Source organism: Puma concolor, chromosome A2 (genome assembly GCF_028749965.1).
Source record: "Puma concolor isolate L17-30 chromosome A2, mPumCon1.1.hap2, whole genome shotgun sequence".
Classification (NCBI taxonomy): Eukaryota; Metazoa; Chordata; class Mammalia; order Carnivora; family Felidae; genus Puma; species Puma concolor.
In genome coordinates this window covers 157,012,980-157,032,189 of record NC_141668.1, presented here as the reverse complement: position 1 = coordinate 157,032,189, position 19,210 = coordinate 157,012,980, and the positions used below count along the sequence as shown (strand labels likewise).

Sequence of the window (19,210 nt, the reverse complement as noted above, 5' to 3'; positions counted from 1 at the left end):
AATTCGCATTTAGCAACTAACCTGTGGCATGAAGAAAAAGCTCTTTTAATATATATATATATTTTAAAAAAAATTTTTTTTCAACGTTTATTTATTTTTGGGACAGAGAGAGACAGAGCATGAACGGGGGAGGGGCAGAGAGAGAGGGAGACACAGAATCGGAAACAGGCTCCAGGCTCTGAGCCATCATCCCAGAGCCTGACGCGGGGCTCGAACTCACGGACCGCGAGATCGTGACCTGGCTGAAGTCAGACGCTTAACCGACTGCGCCACCCAGGCGCCCCTCTTTTAATATATTTAATGAACTAAATGATACGGATGTTTTCACTGATACACCTGTATCTGGTTACCAAATTTAAATCAGTGTTTTTATGAATGAAGTCAGGATTTTTAGAAATTATAGGTTTGTTAATATTCTTTATGCTCTTTGTGTAAAAGAAAACGAAGATGAACCACATTCATATTATAACTAAGATTAATCCTGTCCTAAAAAAAAGAAGCGTTCATTTTAAAAATAATATATCATGTGTGCTATCGTCATGGACTACTTGGGCTTTTGAATTGGAACTCTACCATTTACTAGTTAAATACTTTACACTGTAGTTAATTCTCATATGCTGTATTTTCCCCAACTGGAAAATGAAGGTAATAATCTGAGAATATCTCTGAGTTAGAAAACTATCAAGTTATGTGAGAGTTTAAGTGTAAAGTGTTCGGGCGCCTGGGTGGCTCAGTCGATTGAGCGTCCGACTTCGGCTCAGGTCATGGTCTCAGGAATGTGAGTTTGAGCCCTGTGTCGGACTCTGTGCTGGCATCTTGGAGCCTGGAGCCTGCTTCAGATTCTGTGTCTCCCTCTCTGTTCCTCCCCCACTTGCACTCTTTCTTTCCGTCTGTCTGTCTCTCTCTCAAAAATAAAGGTAAAAAAAAATTTTATTTTAAGTGTAAAGTGTTTTACAAATGTATAATATTACTTATTACCTAAAATACTTGACTTTTAAATATCTCTTAGGAAAAAGCAGCTAGAATTGGAGTCAGAGCTTCAGTCTTTGCAAAAAGCAAACCTTAATCTTGAAAACCTTTTGGAAGCAACAAAAGCCTGCAAGCGACAAGAAGTTTCTCAGCTGAATAAAATTCATGCCGAAACGCTTAAGGTAGGCGATCTGAAGCACTTCTTTGATCCTAAGTCAGTTTGATCTCATTTTGTTAACAGTGGAGAGAATCTGCACTGATGGTTGCCAGATACAATAGAATCTCTTGCAGACGGTTAACTCCAGGGTGACTCTGGTCCTAGTGTTCTGATGTCTGGCTCCAGGGGTGGGGTGGGGTGGGGTGGGAAAGAATGTGACATTTGAAATCAGACCTGGGTTCAAATTTTCGTCTGTCACTAAACTTAGGCAGGATTTCCTAACTTCTTTAAAAAAATATTTCTTTTAATGTTTATTTATATTTTGAGAGACAGAGAGAGCACAAGTTGGCGGAGGGCAGAGAGAGAGGGAGTCAGAATCCGAAGCAGGCTCTGAGCTATCAGCAGAGAGATGTCTCGAACTCATGAGACATGAGATCATGAACTGAGCCGACGTCAGATGCTCAACCAACTGAGCCACCCAGGCGCCCCAGGGTTTCCTAATGTCCAAGCCTCATATTTATGATCTCCAAATTAAGGGTGAGACTAATTTGACTGTAGGTTTTTTAGAACGTCAAATGGGATAGTAGAGTGCCTGGCGCCTGGTGGATCTCGGCAGCTGTTGCTATAATATACTGTGTACCCACAGCTATTGTAGAAGAATAGACATTTTAAAGACAAAGACCCCTGAAGGATCCAGGTAACACTAATGATACTAGGAGGGCTTCTTTCCCTAAACAGCCATAGCCTTCATAAAAGAAAAAAAAAATGAACATCTAAGAATGCGGAGAGGAGGAGAAGCAAAAGATTAAAGAGGTGATGATGCTGATGCCAGTGATTGAGCTTTTGGACCAAATTCTCTGAAGGCTAAAAAAATGTTTCTTATACATCTTAAAAATAGATGTTTATCCCTACTGGTTATTTTACAAGGGATATTTTTGGTGTCGCTTAATAGGAGACTTCTTTTAAAAGAAATTTTATTCATTCATTTGAATAGGCAATTCACATGACTGGAATTGTTAAAGGTACAAAGAATATATGGTGACAAGTCTCTCCCTGCTGTCCTTCCTGCCGACCATCCAAGGCCCTTTTTGGAAGCAGTCACTGTTACTCAGTCTTGGTTTTGGTTTCCATCCTTTAATTTTTAATTTTTTCTTTTTTTCAATTTTAATTGAATTCTAGTTTACATATAATATTATTGTTGTAGCTTCAGATGTACAACATAGTGATGTGACCATTCTATACGTTGTGCAGTGCTTACCCAGTAAGTATAGTCCCCATCTGTCACCATACAGAGTTATTACAATATGATTGACTGTAATCCCTATGCTGTACATTACATCCCTTTGGCTTATTTATTTTATAACTGGGAGTTTGTAACTCTTAATCCCCTCAGGCCATCTCACCTATCTTCCCCAACCCCTTCTCCTCTGGCAACCACCATGAGTCTATTTCTGCTTTGTTTTGTTTTGTATTTAATTAATTAATTAATTTTTAATAGGGGCCCCTGGGTGGCCCAGTCATTTAAGCGTCTGACTTTGGCTCAGGTCATGATCTCATGTCTCATGAGTTCGAAACATCTCTGTGCTGACAGTTCAGAGCCTGGAGTCTGCTTCGGATTCTGTGTCTCCCTCTCTCTCTATCCCTCCCCAACTCGTGCTGTGTGTTTGTGTCTCTCAAAAATAAATAAACATTAAAAAAAGATTTATAAAAAAATTTTTTTAATGTTTATTTTTGAGTAATCTCCACACCCACTGTGGGACTTGAACCCCCAACCCCGAGATCAAGAGTCTCACAGTCTACTGACTGAGCCACACAGGCACCCCTTGTTTTGTTGTTTTAGATTCCATATTTAAGTGAAATCATATAGTATTTGTCTTTTTCTGACTTATTTCACTTAGCATGATACCCTCTATGTCCATCCATGTTGTCACCAATGGCAAGATGTCAGTCTTTTTTATGGCTGAGTAATATTTGTGTGTGTGTGTGTGTGTGTGTGTGTGTGTGTGTGTGTGTGTGTGACATCTTTATCCATTTATCTATTGATGGACACTTGGGTTGCTTGTATGTCTTGGCTATTGGAAATAATGCTGCAGAAAAACATAGGGGTGCATATATTTTTTTCAAATTAGTGTTTCCATTTTCTTTAGGTAAATACCCAGCAGTAGAATTTTGCTGGACCTATTGTAGTTCTATTTTAACTTTTTGGGAAACCTCCATACTGTTTTTCACAGTGGCTGCACGATTTACATTCCCACCAACAGTGCAGGAGGACTTCCTTTCTCTTGTCCTTTTAATACTAGCCATTCTGACAGGTGTGAGGTGTTGATTGCTCATGGTGGTTTTGATCTGTATTTCCCTGATGATGGGTGATGTTGAGCATTTTTTCATGTGCATGCTGCCCATCTGGATGTTTTCTTTGGAAAAATGTCTATTTGGGTCCTCTGTCCTTTTTTAATTGGATTATTTGGGGTTTTTTGGTTTTGAGTTTTATGAGTTCTTTATATATTTTAGATCTTAAACCCTTATTGAATGTCATTTGCAAGTATCTTCTGCGATTCAGTAGGTTGCCCTTTTGTTGGTGGTTTCCTTTCTGTGCAAAAGCCTTTTACTTTGATGTCCCACTTGCTTATTCCTTTTTTCTTATTTTACACAAATGGTAACGTATTATACATATCATTCTACACCTGGTTTTTTTTTGGATTTTCCTTAGAGTGTGTCCCATGACTAAAAAGAACTTTCTCTCTGTTTTGTTTTGTTTTGTTTTGTTTTTTGACAGCTGCACATAAATCTGTTCTATGGATGTATCATGATTTATTTAACCTCGAAAATGCTATTTTAAAAAATAAAGGTAGAATGTATTTCTTTGGTCTTTAAAAATGATGGCCTTTAAATTCTGTGTAGGAGATTATTTTTAAATATTTGCAGAGGGGCTCCTGGGTGGCTCATTCGGTTAAGCATCTGACTCTTGGTTATGGCTCAGGTCATGATCTCACAGTTTGTGGGTTCAGTCCTCACATCGGGCTCTACACTGACAGTGTGGAGTCTGCTTGGGATTCTCTCTCTCTTTCTGCCCCTCCCCTACTTGCACACGCTCTCTCTTTCTCTCTCAAAATAAACTAAGAAAAAAAAAATTCCTGGGGTGCCTGGGTGGCTCAGTCAGTTAAGTGTCTGACTCTTGATTTCTGCTCCGGTTGATGGGATTAAGCCCTGAGTTGGGCTCTGCACTGACATTATGGAACCTACTTGGGATTCTCCATCCCTCTCTCTCTCTACCCATTCCCCACTCTCTCTCTCTCTATCAAATAAATAAACATTAAAAAAATACTTGTACAACATTGCCAAATGTTTTATAATTCTGTGTTTGTAGCCCTCTACCTTGGTAGAATTCTAGAGCTTGAAGCACCATGCATGGCAGGCTAGTCCTACTTCCTCCATTTATAGCTCCGCACATAAGACTAAAGTGATAATGTTTTGCCAAGAGTAGCCGAGCCCTTCAGAGCTTTCGTTGTTGTTCGTTTTCAACTATATGAGTACTTTATGAATACGTTCTTCTTGTTTAGAAGAAACATATACATACATCTGTAAGTTTCGGTTCAAGTTCTTGTTCAGCACTATTGCCAGTCGGGTTCTAATCCAGTCCTTCATCCCCCATCCCTGGGAGTCATTTGTTATCAGTTTAGGAATCTTTTTACTTGGCAATTTTCTATGGTAAATATACATGGACTGGGAAAATACGCCAAGTTATTTCATACATTGTTTTTTTGTTGTGCTTTGTTTTTAAAATTCAATGGAATCATCCTATGTATGTTATTCTTCAGTGGACCTTTCTTAACTCTGGGTTATGCTGGGGTCATTCCACATTAACTAGCACGTAGAGCTCTACCTCATTTTACATCTAGGCTGCCATGTTTTGGACAACCCATGGCTTGTTTAGGTGTTTGCCAGGGTAGGTGTTCTTTGGGGGTGGAGTCTGTGGACGGAGTGGTCATCTTCTGATGTCTCAGGAGTGGGGTCATTCCCATTCAAGTGACCACTGGGTGTCTGCACCATGTGCTCTCCCAGGAGGTCTGGGAGCCCTCACTGCCCAGCACCAGCCCCTGGAACTGGCATTGTCTGACTCTTTAATGTGTGACAGTCTGATGGGTGAGGGATGTTATCTTGTGAAGGTTTTTTTTTTTTTTTTTTCTTTTTTTTTTTTTTTAAATTTTTTTTGAACGTTTATTTATTTTTGGGACAGAGAGAGACAGAGCATGAACGGGGGAGGGGCAGAGAGAGAGGGAGACACAGAATCGGAAACAGGCTCCAGGCTCCGAGCCATCAGCCCAGAGCCCGACGCGGGGCTCGAACTCGCGGACCGCGAGATCGTGACCTGGCTGAAGTCGGACGCTTAACCGACTGCGCCACCCAGGCGCCCCTATCTTGTGAAGGTTTTAATTCTCATTTCTTTTACTTCTGTTAAAGTCTCATATCTATGATTGCTGTCCTTTTTCATGGAGGAAAAAGAAAAATAAGTCTGTTTTCCTATTAGTTGTTTTACCTTCTGATTTGTAGTTTTTAACGTGTTACTCTTTTGTGTGTCGTACGTACTACTGCCAGTGTATTCGCCATCAGGTTGTTTGTCTTTTATCTTTGTATGTGATTCTGTTAAAAAGAACTTACAATTTTGATATAGCCAGGTTTATTCATCTTTTGTATTTGTGACTTATGTATTTTTTTTCTGGGTACAGTATACTTGATTGATGGTATGTGAGAAGGTAGAGGGCTCCCCAAGCCCCTCTCCTTTTTCAGGGGGTCTGGGATGGAAACTATGTAGAGATCAGGAGATTCTCAGTGTGTTGGGGATGAGTTGGGGAAAGGACTCCTCAGAAGCTGAGGGCCTCTGTCTTCCCCTTGCTCTCCCCAGGGCTGGTGGTCCAGGAGATGTTTACTCCTTGAATGCCATGTGGACCATGAGGTCTACCACCCGGTTGCTGTAGCAAAGTTCATTGTCATACCAGGAAATGAGCTTAACAGAATGGTCATTGAGGCAATGCCAGCCCCAGCATCAAAGATGGAAGAGCGGTTGTCACTGTTAAAGTCGAGGACAAACCTGGTCCTCCCTGTAGCCCAGGATGCCCTTGAGGGGGCCCTCCGATGTCTGCTTCACCACCTTCTTGATGTCATCGTATTTGGCAACTTTCTCCAGGCAGCAGGTCAGATCCATGGATCTGACACATTAGGAGTGGAAACATGGAGAGCCATGCCAGTGAGCTTCCTGTTCAGCTCAGGGATGGCCTTGCTTGCAGCCTTGGCAGCACCAGTAGAAGCAGGGCTGATGTTCTGGGTGGCAGTGATGGCATGGACTGTGGTCATGAGTCCCTCCATGATGCCAAAGTTTTCATGGATGACCTTGGCCAGAGGGGCCAAGCTGTTGGCGGTACAGGAGGCATTGCTGACAATCTTGAGGGAGTTCTCATAATTCTCAGGGTTCATGCCCATCACAAACATGGGGGCATCAACAGAAGGGGCAGAGGTGATGACCCTCTTGGCCCCACTCTTCACATGAGCCCCAGCCTTCTCTATGGTTATGAAGACCCCAGCAGACTCCACAATATATTCAGCACCAGCATTGTCCCATTTGATGTTGGTGGGCCCTTCTGGAAGATGGAGATGGGCTCTCCATTGATGACAGGTTTGCAGTTCTCAGCCTTGACTGTACTATGGAGTTTGCCTTGGTTGGAATCGTACTAGAACATGTAGACCATGTAATTAAGGTCAATGAAGGGATCATTAATGGCAACAATATCCACTTAGCCAGGAGTTAAAAGCATCGCTGATGACCAAGTGACTAATTTGGCTGAATCTGGTTACCCTGACCTTCACCATGGTATCTCAGGGACATGGCTGGCTACAGCGGAAGATGAAGCTGTCTGTCCAACGGGGAGGAGCAGAGAGCCTCTTTTATGTATTTTTAAAGGCCCAGATAGTCTCAAGATCATCAGTATAATTTTATTTTTACACTGAGATGCTTAATGCATCTGCTATTTTATTTTTGAATGATGTGACTTAGGGATTTAACTTTTTTTTTTTAATGTTCATTTTTGAAAGAGAGAGAGAGAGAGAGACAGAGAGAGACAGAGACAGAGAGTGAGCCGGGGAGGGGCTAAGAGAGGGAAACACAGAATCCGAAGCACAGAGCCCAACGCGGGGCCCAAACCCACGAACCTTGAGATCATGACCTGAGCCGAAGTCGGATGCCCAACAGACTGAGCCACCCAGGCGCACCAGGGATTTAACTTTTAATAGTCCTTGTTTTTCTCACTAATTTGAACTTTCAACATAAGTCACTCTTTTTCTGTGTATTTGATGTAGGCCAGGGAAATCTTTCTAATTTGTTCTCCTTTCACTTGTCTCTTCTTGTACAATTACTCTTTGTATGAAGTTTGGAATTGGCTGATCTAGTTTCAGTTTTAAAAATCTTAAGAGAATTTTCCTTGAGACCGCATTGAATTGATAGATTGTTTCTACTTGGGCATTTCTCTGCTGCCTCTCAAGGATACTCTTCTTTTGATGATTAGAATTTCAATTTTATCCTTTCTGTTCACATGGTTATTACTCAGTGCTATGGCTGTGTTGTTCACGAGTGCTAATGTTGTCCATAATCACTTTTTGCCGCAGATTATAACTACACCAACCAAGGCTTATCAACTTTGGTCTCGACCAGTACCAAAACTAAGCCCCGAAGCAGGGAGCTCTGGCCCTGTGCATGCTCAGAATCCCAGCACATTAGATGATAATATCTTGAATGAGCCAGTTCCACCTGAGATGAATGAACAGGCTTTTGAGGCCATTTCTGAAGAGCTTAGGATGGTGCAGGTAATGATTAGTTTTAGAAAAAGCAAGTAACTAGACATTCATTGAGAAACTCCCTGTATCATGTCAACTCTAATATGTAGTGTTCAAATCTGTGTGGTATTAAAATTGTATCTTGTTAAACATGGGTGTGTGAAAGCAGAAATCAGCCTGCTTTTGCTCGTTCTTTTTGTTTGCTCTGTGGTATTTAGCAAGTCCCACTGTTTAGTCTCCTCAGGTTTTGGCTGTCTCCTACATGAAGAGACCAGGCTTGTCCCCAGCTTCAAGTTCCAGAACTGGCTTATATAGCACAGTACTGTATCTGCAAAGAAAATTAAAGTAATTGAAAGAATCTTCTTATACATCAAATTGCAGACAGTTTTTGATGTATTTGAAAGAACATGTGAAGTGTGTTTGTCTCAGAATTCTGGTGATTTATTTTTTGAGAAAGTTTTTCTGCTGTTTGACAATACTTAGAGTGAGCCAGACTACCCTCAAATTCCAAAAGTTCGCCCTTTCCAAGGCATGGAGGCCATTCTTGTAAAGTCACTCCATGCAGCCTTGGGAAAGCTTCTTAGAAGTCTCAAGATGCTCTATGATTGATTCCATTGAATCATTTTTCCCCTTTGTGTTTCAAATTATCCGCTTTGATGGACCACAAGTGTAATTCTGAAACATGAGAAGTCATTAGTGTAGTCTTTGGAAATTGTTTTCTGGCTCCAAACTGGCCTTTGATATCTTTGTCTATGTGAGGTTTTGAATTTTATTCTATTTTATTTTATTTAGTGGAATGTTTGCGATTTCCACTGAAAAGAATTTTTGACAACTCAAGTTTTTGTGTTGCAGGAACAAATGAGTGCCCTTCAAGTCAAGTTGGATGAGGAAGAGCATAAAAACCTGAAGCTTCAGCAGCACATTGACAAACTGGAACATCATTCTGTACAAACGCGGGAGGTGAGACCCAAGAGCAGGGCCTCAGAAGATGTATGAAACAGATCCTCAAAGGAAGAGTGTTACAAGAAGAACAGGACTTTGCAAAGCCTTTGTCAAGGCTCATTTGGGTTGTATTCTTTATTGTGTTACTTCACACACTGCTCTGATAATGACACACACCGCCTAGGCTGAATTCTAGCTCACTTAGTGGACAGCGCAGATAGGGCCCTTGCTCTCGGTTCGGAACAAGGCAGGGTAGATGGCCCAGGTGCTTGCAGTGGCCCTGCCTCTTGGTTGGTCTTCCTCACTGTAGTTCGTGGGAACAGCCGACTTTCTTCTGTCAGACACCTGAAGCTAGATTTTAAAAACAGAAACAAGGTAATGATTTGGAGAGTATCTTAGCATGCCAGTATTCCTTTTTCTAATGAATTTATCTTTTTCTCAAAGCTTTTCTCATCAGAAAGAACTGATTGGACCAGACAGCAGCAAGAGCATCTCTCACAACTGAATGTCCTTGAAAAGCAGCTTCGGGACGCTCAAACTAAGAATGAGTGTAAGTTCGAACGGCTGGGAGCTTTGTAATCTGAATACCATGACTCAGTATCTTTTGACCTCTATGAGTAAATCTTGCCCCTATGTTTTTGGTTGTTTTGTTTTGTTTTTAATTAGATGACCAGACTTGGGTCTGCAAGGCAGTGGTAAGTAATAGTCTCATATCAGAAAGGGTGCTTTGCTTCAGGACTGGTCATAAACAAGTGATTGAACTGGTTGCTGAACCTTTTAATACTGCTTTGAAAATGAAGTGTCTTGAAATCATAAGATGAATAATATTTTGACAGTGAGAAAATAAAGAATAACTATGTATTTGTATATGTCCATAGAGGTGGGAGTATCATTTGATTCCCAATTTTTTGCAGCTTATTTCTCCTTTCATCAAAGTGTTTGCAGCAGTTTGTAATAAAGCTAAAACAAAAGGCGGCCATTATGTTTTCTTTGATCTAAAGAGTTACTTGATGTCACCTCCAATTGGAGTTTTCTTAGAACACCAGCAGTGTTTAACCCATTTTGGAATGTTCTGGTGTATCACCAAAGGGTTTTCAATAAGTAAGATTAGGTCACTTAAAATATGTTAAATCTGTTGATTTTTTTCTCCCTTATATTAAAAGTTGCCATACACATGCCTCAGGAGAAAGTGGAACAGTCAAGTGACCTGCAGATCAGGGACAGATGTTAACCCTTTACTTTTTTTGTAGAAATATACCAAAAATCATAAACGAGGAGGAATAAAATAGAAATCTCTGTGCTCCTAGGTACCTACCACTTGGTTGTTCAACATCTTAAGATTGGTCTCTCCAACTTGTTTTTGCTGTTTGTGTGAAAATATCCATCCAACCTCTTTGTCTACTTTGTTAAAAAAAAAAAAAGTGTGTGTGTGTGTGTGTGTGTGTGTGTGTGTGTGTGTGTGTGTGTGTGTAAAGAAACCTGTTGAGAATGTATTTTGTTTTGTTTTTTAGTTTTGAAAAGTGAGGTGCATGACCTGCGAGTAGTTCTTCACTCTGCAGACAAGGAGCTGTCTTCCGTGAGGCTGGAGTATAGTTCGTTCAGAGAGAGTCAGGAGAAAGAGCTGAGTAGCCTCTCTGATCGACACGCGCACACACAGCTCCAGCTGGATAGCGTCAGGTAGAGTTGTTCTGTTATGCTGTCCAGTTGCCTGGTTGGGGCCTGCAGTCCAGGACTGCTCGCCGTGCAAGTGCTATAAACCCAACTCAAACTAGTTAAACCAAAAGGTAAATTACTGGCTCACAATAACGGGGAGGCATAGAGGTGATTTTGGTTTCAGGGGCAAACTAGACCGAGTCTCAAAAGATACCGTCAGTGCACATTTCTCTCTCTCTCTGTCTCTCTGTCTCTGTCTCTCTCAGTTCCTGCTCTGCTTCCCTCATTATGTTGCCCTTACTCAGTCCTACTATTGAGAGCCTTCCTCTCTGTGACGGGGAACAGATCGCCTCAGACCGCTGCATATTCTCTTAGCATAATGACCCCTGTGATGAAACCCTCTGTCCCAGAAGGCATGTATCAATCCCAGGGAAAATCTGAATTGGTTTTGCTGGAGTCCTCTGCTTACCTGTGGACCAGTCACTTCCCAGGGGTTTGAGGTGATATATGCCCAACATAGGTGATGCACCTTTCCCAGAGGGGGAGGTATGCTCTTATTAGAAGAAGGGACAGTACAAGGTAGGACAGATCAGTAGTTGTCACTGTTGTCCACAGTAACTTGTCAGAGGCTGGCAGGAGTCAGTGCTGGTAATCTTGAAATAAAGGAATGACAGATGTAAGGGGTTTGTTTTTACTACTCTTTTCCTTGCCAATTTCAACCTTTTATAAAATCATTTTGTGTTTTGGTTGCCATCGTATGGGTCCATGGCAATAATTTAATAATGGACATTTGGCACGTGATGCTGTGAGCATGATACACGTTGCAAAGGTTTAAATCTGCAGTTTTTATGTGTTTTCCGCACGAGGAATTAAAATAGAGGAAGAAAATTTGAGATCTGCAGACCGGATTCATCCATAAACATGTTTTTGCTGGATCTTCCCAGTGTGGTTTTTAAAAAGTTTAGCATAGGGGCGCCTGGGTGCTTCAGTTGGTTGGGCATCTGACTTGGGCTCGGGTCATGAACTCATGGTTTGTGAATTCGAGCCCCGCCTTGGGCTCTGTGCTGACAGCTCGGAGCCTGGAGCCTGCTTTGGATTCTGTGTCTCCCTCTCTCTCTGCCTGCCTCTGTCTGTCTGTCTCTCTCAAAAATAAACATTTAAAAAAAAAGTTTCGCATTGCATTCTTAAGATTGAGAGCTTTCTTATAAAAATCCATCTTTCAGCATCCCTTGAAATCCCATCCCTGCCCCCTGGATGACTCCTTTCCCGTGAGTTGGGCGGGCGCTGTCAGCCTCCACTGCCCGTTTCCCCAGCACCGAGTTGCCATTTGTCATCCCTGGTGCACTGTTGTTTTCTTCTTACCAGGCATTTGTGGGGTTTTTTTTTGTTTGTTTTTTTTTTTAAATCTTTATTTATTTTTGAGAGAGAGAGAGAGAGCGAGAGAGCGAGCATGAGCAGGGGAGGAACAGAGAGAGAAGGAGACACAGAATCCGAAGCAGGCTGCAGGCTCTGAGCCATCAGCACAGAGCCCCATGCGGGGCTTGAACCCATGAACCGTGAGATCATGACCTGAGCCAAAGTCGGACGCTTAACCGACTGAGCCACCCAGGCGCCCCACCAGGCATTTGTTTTTAACATCTGAATCACTGACCCTGATCTTGGCTGTGTCATAAATGAACTTTGTGTGAGTTTTTTGGAAAGGTCACTCCACTTATCTCGTTGGATTTTAATTTCCTCATGTTTATAAGTCATTTGAACCAGATCTAAAATATTAAGAATCCACTATATTTGACTATGTACTTAAATTCTGTCCTAAAAATAGCGAGTACTTCTTTGCTTTTTAAATTTGATATAATTTTTCTCAGTGTCTCAGGTTTAACTCTCTTGCTCAAACCGAGTGTATCACTCTTTGGGCTGCTTATACTCCATGGCCCCACAAGTGGTGAGAAGGCCCCTGCGTGAAATAGCCCAATACCGCTATGTGTTCCTTGAATCATTTGGCTGCTTTCTATACACAGTTTGTATCATAAATACACACATCTCTCCTCTGGTCTATTGTCTGTATGCCTCTCTTTAGCAATTGATTTATACCACTTTGGTTTTGTTTTTTGGGTTTTTTTGTAAGTTTATTTGTTTTGAGAGAGAGCACACATGAGCAGGGGAAGGGCAGAGAGGGAGAGCGAATCCCAAGCAGGCTCCACGCTCTCAGCACAGAGCCCAGTGCAGGGTTCAAACCCACAAACCGACCATGACCTGAGCCGAAATCAAGGGTCGGACGCTTAACCGACTGAGCCACCCAGACACCCCTGTACCACTTTGTAATGTGACACTTCTGCTCTGCTTTCAGCAAGTAAAGCAGATGAATCCCTGCCTAATCTGTTTACAAGCTGGGACATCTCTTTTGGATGGTGCAGAGTCAGGTTCATTGTTCACTAGTTCTTGGCCGAGCCCTGGATGTTTGGGCCTGTCACAGCAGGTGCAGCGCAGAACGAGAGGATGAGAACCTGAGAAGCGGGAAACAATAATCATGTGAATTAAGAAATGGTTCTTTCTGAGGGAGTTACTCTCTTGCTCAAACCAAAGCCACGTTTGCCATCTTAAAATCTTCCTAGAATTGAGAGGATATGTGATGAATGAATAGAGGTGAGGTGTCAACAGAACTAAGTGAACGGCCATTTCCTAGCTTATGTAAGGAAGGGTTAGGTCTGGAACTCCCTAAAATGAATCCACGACTCAAAATTGCCCACGAGTTAAGTATGTCTGGTTGAGACCATGGGAGGCAGAATGAGGAGGTATATGGCTCAAGCTAACATGCCCACCCTGTCTCCTCCGGCCCCGTCACACTGCTCTGTGGTCCATTGTGTGTTGCATGTTTGTGCATCGTGGGCATCCCACACACGGTCACGTCAGTCAAGGCTTCTGTAAGTTGGGCACGGTCTGTAGACAGGAGCAGTGGAACTGCCGGTAATTGAACTCGCAGAACTACATTTGATGTTTATATTGACCATTGTAAAAATGTTTTCCTGATAAAGATTAGAAAAGGAAAAGCTTCTTGAGAGCAAAGCCTGCCTACAGGATTCCTATGACAACTTACAAGAAGTAATGAAGTTTGAAATTGACCAACTTTCAAAAAACCTCCAAAACTGCAAAAATGAAAATGAAACTCTGAAATCTGATCTGAATGTAAGTTAAGAAAGGTATTGGTTATTGATGAATTTGTCCTGAATGTGTGATTGTTCCCTGGAGCACAGGGCAAGGCCTGTTTATTGACCTCTTCCTAACTTCTGTACTGGCCCCTCATGCCTGCCAACATAGAAGGTACTTGATGTGTTTGTTGACTGTGCATTGCTAGTAACAATTTCTTAAAATCTAATATAACATTGTCTTTTAGAATTTGGTGGAGCTTTTTGAGGCAGAAAAAGAACGCAATAACAAATTATTATTACAATTTGAAGAAGATAAAGAAAACAGTTCTAAGTGAGTGCTATTTATCTTTTCCATTAGTTGACTAGAGTATCATTTACTATCACATTCTTTATCTTGAGTTGTTTGGGTTTTTTTTATTGCTGATGCCCTGTAAGGTTATTTTTTTAAAACATTCCAAAGTGAATATCCGATTCTTTTGTATAAGAGGCTATGTAGAGAAACTTAATTTTTCAAAAGCATTCAGGAAGTAGCTACGCTACTTTTGAAATGAATAGCAGTTGATGGTGATCAGAACTCTGGTCCTTCTATAAATAAATCTCGGTATTTTTATAACTGGAAGGTGGGGACTGATTTTTATTTCTGTCTCTACTATTCTTTTTCTAGCTGCTCTGTTTTTCTCTTGGTCCTTTAATACGGAATGCCATTGTCCTTCTTGCCTGTCTCTCCAAGTTCTTTTCCTTGGTGATCTCTGTCAGTCTCTTGGCCTCAGCCAGCAGGATGATCATTACTGTAGCAAGAGGAAGTATTTGTTTATTCGGCAGATACCTGTAGAGTTTTTAGTACGACTCGGCTTCTCGTCTAGGCCTGGGGATACGGAGGTAACTACATCTAGTGGGCATACATCTTAGCTGGGAAACAGTTAACCATTTAGTTGTTCAAACACTAGGTGATATCCAACAAGCCAGGCACTATTCTGGTAAGTGCCAGAACATTTATTTAGAGGTAAGACAGTGAACAAAATATCCCCATCCCCGTGAGTTTCACATTCTAGCACAGAGAGATAGGTAATAAACACATGCTTATGTCAGCAAGTCCTGAGTGCTCCAAAGAAAGAGAAACTCATAGCACAAAGATAGGTTCTCTTTGGTTTGTTGAAGAAACGGGTTCAGATCTTGACTCCTGCTGGAACGCAATGCCTGATGCCAAGCGTGTGCCAAACAAAGTTCCGTTGCCGTTCACGGAATCTCTTCTGTGCAAATGCACCCACTTCCTGTTTCCATTGGATGAAGTCATGAGTAAAAAAGATCATTCTTTTCTTTCAGAGAAATATTAGAAGTTCTTGAGGTTGTGCACCAGGAGAAACAGAAAGAGATAGCCAAATGCGAGCAGCAGGTGAGTGATCTGTGCTCTTAATTCTAGCCTTCGACGTCTGTAACTCCCGGTCCGGTGTCTGGAGAGGTGCATTATGAACAAGGTTTCAGCTCTCAGGTGTCGAAAATAGGTAGTAAAAATAGATGGGCTTTTTGGTTGGTTGTATTATTTTTGAACTCTTGTTTTTCTAACTCCTGGAAGGCTATAATCATACTTTGTTGGTGGCCCCCTGGTGGAGACCCACAGAATCAATGCCTTTTAACCCAGCTTCTCCTTTTCAAGTGTTACCTGATGAGCACCATACAATATGAAAAGGAGATTTCAACTTCTTTTTTTTCCCCCCTATATGTGTATGTGGTTGGCTTTGGAATTTAATTCTTTTTCTAAAAACAGTTATTTTTCCCCATAGATGGCAAAAGTACAGAAACTGGAAGAGAGTTTATATGCTACCGAAAAAGTAATTCGTTCTCTGGAAAAGTCTAGAGATGCTGACAAGGTTGGTAGAGGTTGAAGCTGAATCCCTCCTTATTTTCTTCATAAGTGAGGCTTTAATGTTCCCGTCCCCTGCCCGCAGGGTGACTGGTAGCTGGCATTCCTGTAGACACTTAGGCCTTGTTTGTCTTCCAAGGTCGGCAGAGAAGGGGATCTTCTATTATTATTATTATTATTATTATTATTATTATTAATTCTCCACGTAACTTCAAGAGCAAACTGTTCTACTACTTCTGATGACACTGTTTCTATTTTTATTATTTTTTTATATATTTTTTTTGTTTTGGGGTGGGGGGAGAGGGAGAGGGAGAGAGAGAATCTTAAGCATGCTTGATCCCAGTAACCGTGAGATCATGACATGAGCTGCAATCAAGAGACGGATGCTTAACCGACTGAGCCACCCAGGTGGCCCGCCGGTGGCACTGTTTCTAAAACCCATCCTGCCTCTCTTCACTAGGCTGCTGTTAGTGTGAGCCTTTCTGGTTGACTCTGAGTCCCATGATACAAACTGTCAGATTTCTGGTGTGTTGTCTTTAATTAGGATAGTAAATGAAATATGCATGTCCAAGTATAAAGTTAGGTATAAATTTCTTGTATGCCTACCTATAACTCATTCAGAAAAACCAAAGCAAATGATGAAATCAAATAGAGTAAGGCCATTGATATACAAACTGATAATAATATAATGTGACGTATTTTGCTAAAACAAAATGGACTTCTCCTGTTGTCTTTCGGAGAGGTAAACTGTTGTTTACCTCAGTAATGGTCTCCTTAATGTCATTGGGTGTGAAGACATTGTTTCTCTCCTCATCAGGAAGTTGTAGCTGACCTCATGAGCCAGATCCAGGAGCTGAGAACATCGGTGTGTGAAAAAACAGAAACTATAGACACCCTGAAGCAAGAACTGAAGGACATCAGTGTAAGTTCTGTAACCGACAAGATACATTTGAGCACTCCCCAAATTCTTCAAGAGTTTGACAAATGCTACACCAGAACAAAAGGATTGCTGTGGTCAAATCGGTTTGGAAATCCTAGTCAAAGCCTCAACAGGTTTCTGGATTCGCAGAACTTACAGAGCTTTTAATATGCTGACCCCTGCGAGGCGGTGCCCGCTGCCACCCTGCTCTGATCGTCCTGGCCTGGGTTCAGTGCTCTGTGTGCACCGATTGGGAATTGCTGATCAGAAGCAGGCCGGTTGTAAACTGTGATAGTTAAGGGTATGTGGTGTTCCTTCGTTGCTTTGAGGAAAAACAGTGACACATTTTGGTTAAGTTCAGAGACATTCCTTGTATAGCGAGTGAGTTTTTCCATTATTGGACTTTCTGGTTTCCTCAAGTAAGTATTTTCTACGAGTAACTACTTTCCCCCTCACGCGCGCACATATCTAAGTTGAATGTTGGTGCTTCCTCCTCACCTCGGGTCAAGGTCAAGTTTTTTGCCCACGTTGGTCATTCCTCTGCTACAAAGGGAGGTTGCTGTTCTCACGTTTGTTGCTGAAGGCAGTTTCTTGATAAAGGTGTGATAATAATTAATATGGGGCGCCCAGCTGGCTCAGTTGGTGAAGAGTGCGACTCTTGGTCTCTGGGTCGGGAGTTTGAGCCCCATTGTTAGGGGCAGAGATGACCAAAAAACAGTAAGAAAACCTGAGTGGTTTTTCACCGCTCCCTGTGGGACTTTTTGACTTCTCTTCACCATTCATGCACTTATTCTTCCATTCGTTTGTCCAATAAGTAGTTATTGAACTATTTGTGTTAGTCTCATCATCACCTCGGAGCTCAGACTCCTTCTTGTTATTTTAGTGAAAAAATAAGCACAGGAAAGCAGACAGCTCTTACAACTTTCTTTCTGCAGTGCAAACACAACTCTGCTTTGGCTGACAAGGAAGAGAGCAAAGTGTTGATTAAGAAACAGGAAGTGGAGATTCTGGACCTGAAGGAAGCCCTTAGACTGAGAATACTCTCTGAGGACATAGAGGTACATGTTAACACATCCTGACTCTTTTTTGCCTTTTTCCTTGTCAATGTTTGTATGTGTATGTGTGTGGAGGTTATTAATGAAGAAATAGAGGGCTTTTTAAAGGGACAAGTCATAATTAGAGCCATTTTCCCATAGGGTAGTTAGGCCAGTAATAGATAACACTAAAATTGTTATACTTTATCCAGTTGATATGCATTCATTTGTGCTAACACCTGGTAAGTTCCTGTAACTGACCCTCTTCCCAAAGGGGAGCAGATTGGCCACTGCGTTTACTTGGAGTGGTAGCAGCAGGGAGCAAAGAAAGATCTGGTTAACAGGTTAACCAGCTGAGGTAGGTTTTAGCTAAAGTGGTTTTAATTTTTCGTTGTTGGTGTAAATGTGTCTATTTTTAAATGAAGCAGTACTGGGACGCCTGGGCGGCTCAGTCAGTAGAGCGGCCAACTCTCCATCTTGGCTCAGGTCATGATCCCAGGGTGGTGAGATTGAGCCCTGAGTCAGGCTCTGCGAGTCAGGCTCTGCGTTGGGCGTGGAACCTGCTTAAGATTCTCTCTCCCTCTTTCTCTGCCCCTCCCCTCCACGTGCGCACGCTCTCTCTCTCTCTCTCTCTCTCTTTCTCTCAATAAGTAAATAAACAAGCAAGCAAGCAGTACTGTCACATGGCTCAAAATTCAAATTACATAAAGCAGTAGATATTCTGTCATGTATCCTTCCAGAGATTTTTTTTTTTAAATAAATGTTTATTTTTGAGACAGCAAGTGTGAATGGGGGAGGGAGAGGTAGGGGGACAGGGGATCTGAAGCAGGCTCTGCGCTCACAGCAGAGAACCCGATGTGGGGCTCGAACCCGTGAATCATGAGATCATGACCTGAGCCGAAGTTGGCCGCTTAACCAACTGAGCCACCCAGATGCCCTACTTCCAGAGACATTTTAGGCAAATCCCATATACATTTAGTTTTCTTTTTCTCACACAAATGGTAACCCACCATATATACTACTCTGTGGTTGCTTTAGAAGTAAAGCTTTCTTGCTAAACTATGCTATCCATGAAAGAAACAACAAATATTTATTGAACCCACCTACCATTTGTCCTTGCCTGGAAGAATGATTGAAACTGTTACTTACGTCAAAATATGCTATCTACTTTAAGAGTTAAATGTATCTTGATCTAACAAAGGATCTGGGAGCACAGGAAAGGGAGGAGGGGAGTGACTGTGCCAAAATCGCAGAGCACTTCCCAAAGGAGATAGTATTTGTACAGGGCTTCGCTAGGGAGGGGGCTGTGGGTGTTGGTGGGGCCTGTCCGGCTGTGGGGGGAGAGCTGAGGTGGAGACGGATGGAGTCTGTGTCACCGAGAGTCTCCAAGAGTGTCGGCTGCATAGACTTCAAGCCCAGGCCAAAGGTGAAAAGGCCAGAGCCCAGAAGTGGTGGTGGGAATGTTGGCAAGCTAGAACTGAGCAGTGCTTTAGAAGTTCAGCAGGCAGTTGTGGGGTCCGCAGGACGTGTGCCGTGGCAACAGCAAGCAGAGTGGGTGCCGAGGGCTCTAGCCACAGTGACCGAAGACGGTTCCTTGTACGTCTGAGATGGAGAAATAGCAGCCTGGGGAAAGTTGGTGAAACACACGGTGTATGCGCTAGTTTTGAGCGTTAGAACCTGTGGGGATAGATCTCCAAGGCAGAT

At 42.2% G+C, this 19,210-nt stretch overlaps 1 protein-coding gene across 5 annotated transcripts in view; it reads left to right on the top strand.

Moving 5' to 3' along the window:
* The window catches only part of KIF15 (kinesin family member 15), a 78,559-nt gene that overhangs the window by 44,024 nt on the left and 15,325 nt on the right, over positions 1-19,210 (top strand). For 4 of the 5 annotated variants that reach the window (XR_015248438.1, XR_015248439.1, XM_086698463.1 and 1 more), the window contains exons 16-26: positions 1,010-1,151; positions 7,784-7,981; positions 8,804-8,911; positions 9,338-9,443; positions 10,405-10,570; positions 13,579-13,729; positions 13,938-14,023; positions 15,016-15,085; positions 15,474-15,560; positions 16,371-16,475; positions 17,408-17,530. Coding sequence is in view for 3 of the 5 variants with exons in the window: in XM_086698463.1 (XP_086554589.1) it covers positions 1,010-1,151; positions 7,784-7,981; positions 8,804-8,911; positions 9,338-9,443; positions 10,405-10,570; positions 13,579-13,729; positions 13,938-14,023; positions 15,016-15,085; positions 15,474-15,560; positions 16,371-16,475; positions 17,408-17,530 (1,342 nt within the window). In the remaining 2 variants the exon portion in view is untranslated. The remainder of the gene's footprint in view (positions 1-1,009; positions 1,152-7,783; positions 7,982-8,803; positions 8,912-9,337; positions 9,444-10,404; positions 10,571-13,578; positions 13,730-13,937; positions 14,024-15,015; positions 15,086-15,473; positions 15,561-16,370; positions 16,476-17,407; positions 17,531-19,210) is intronic. The other variant, XM_086698462.1, reaches the window with a different exon arrangement.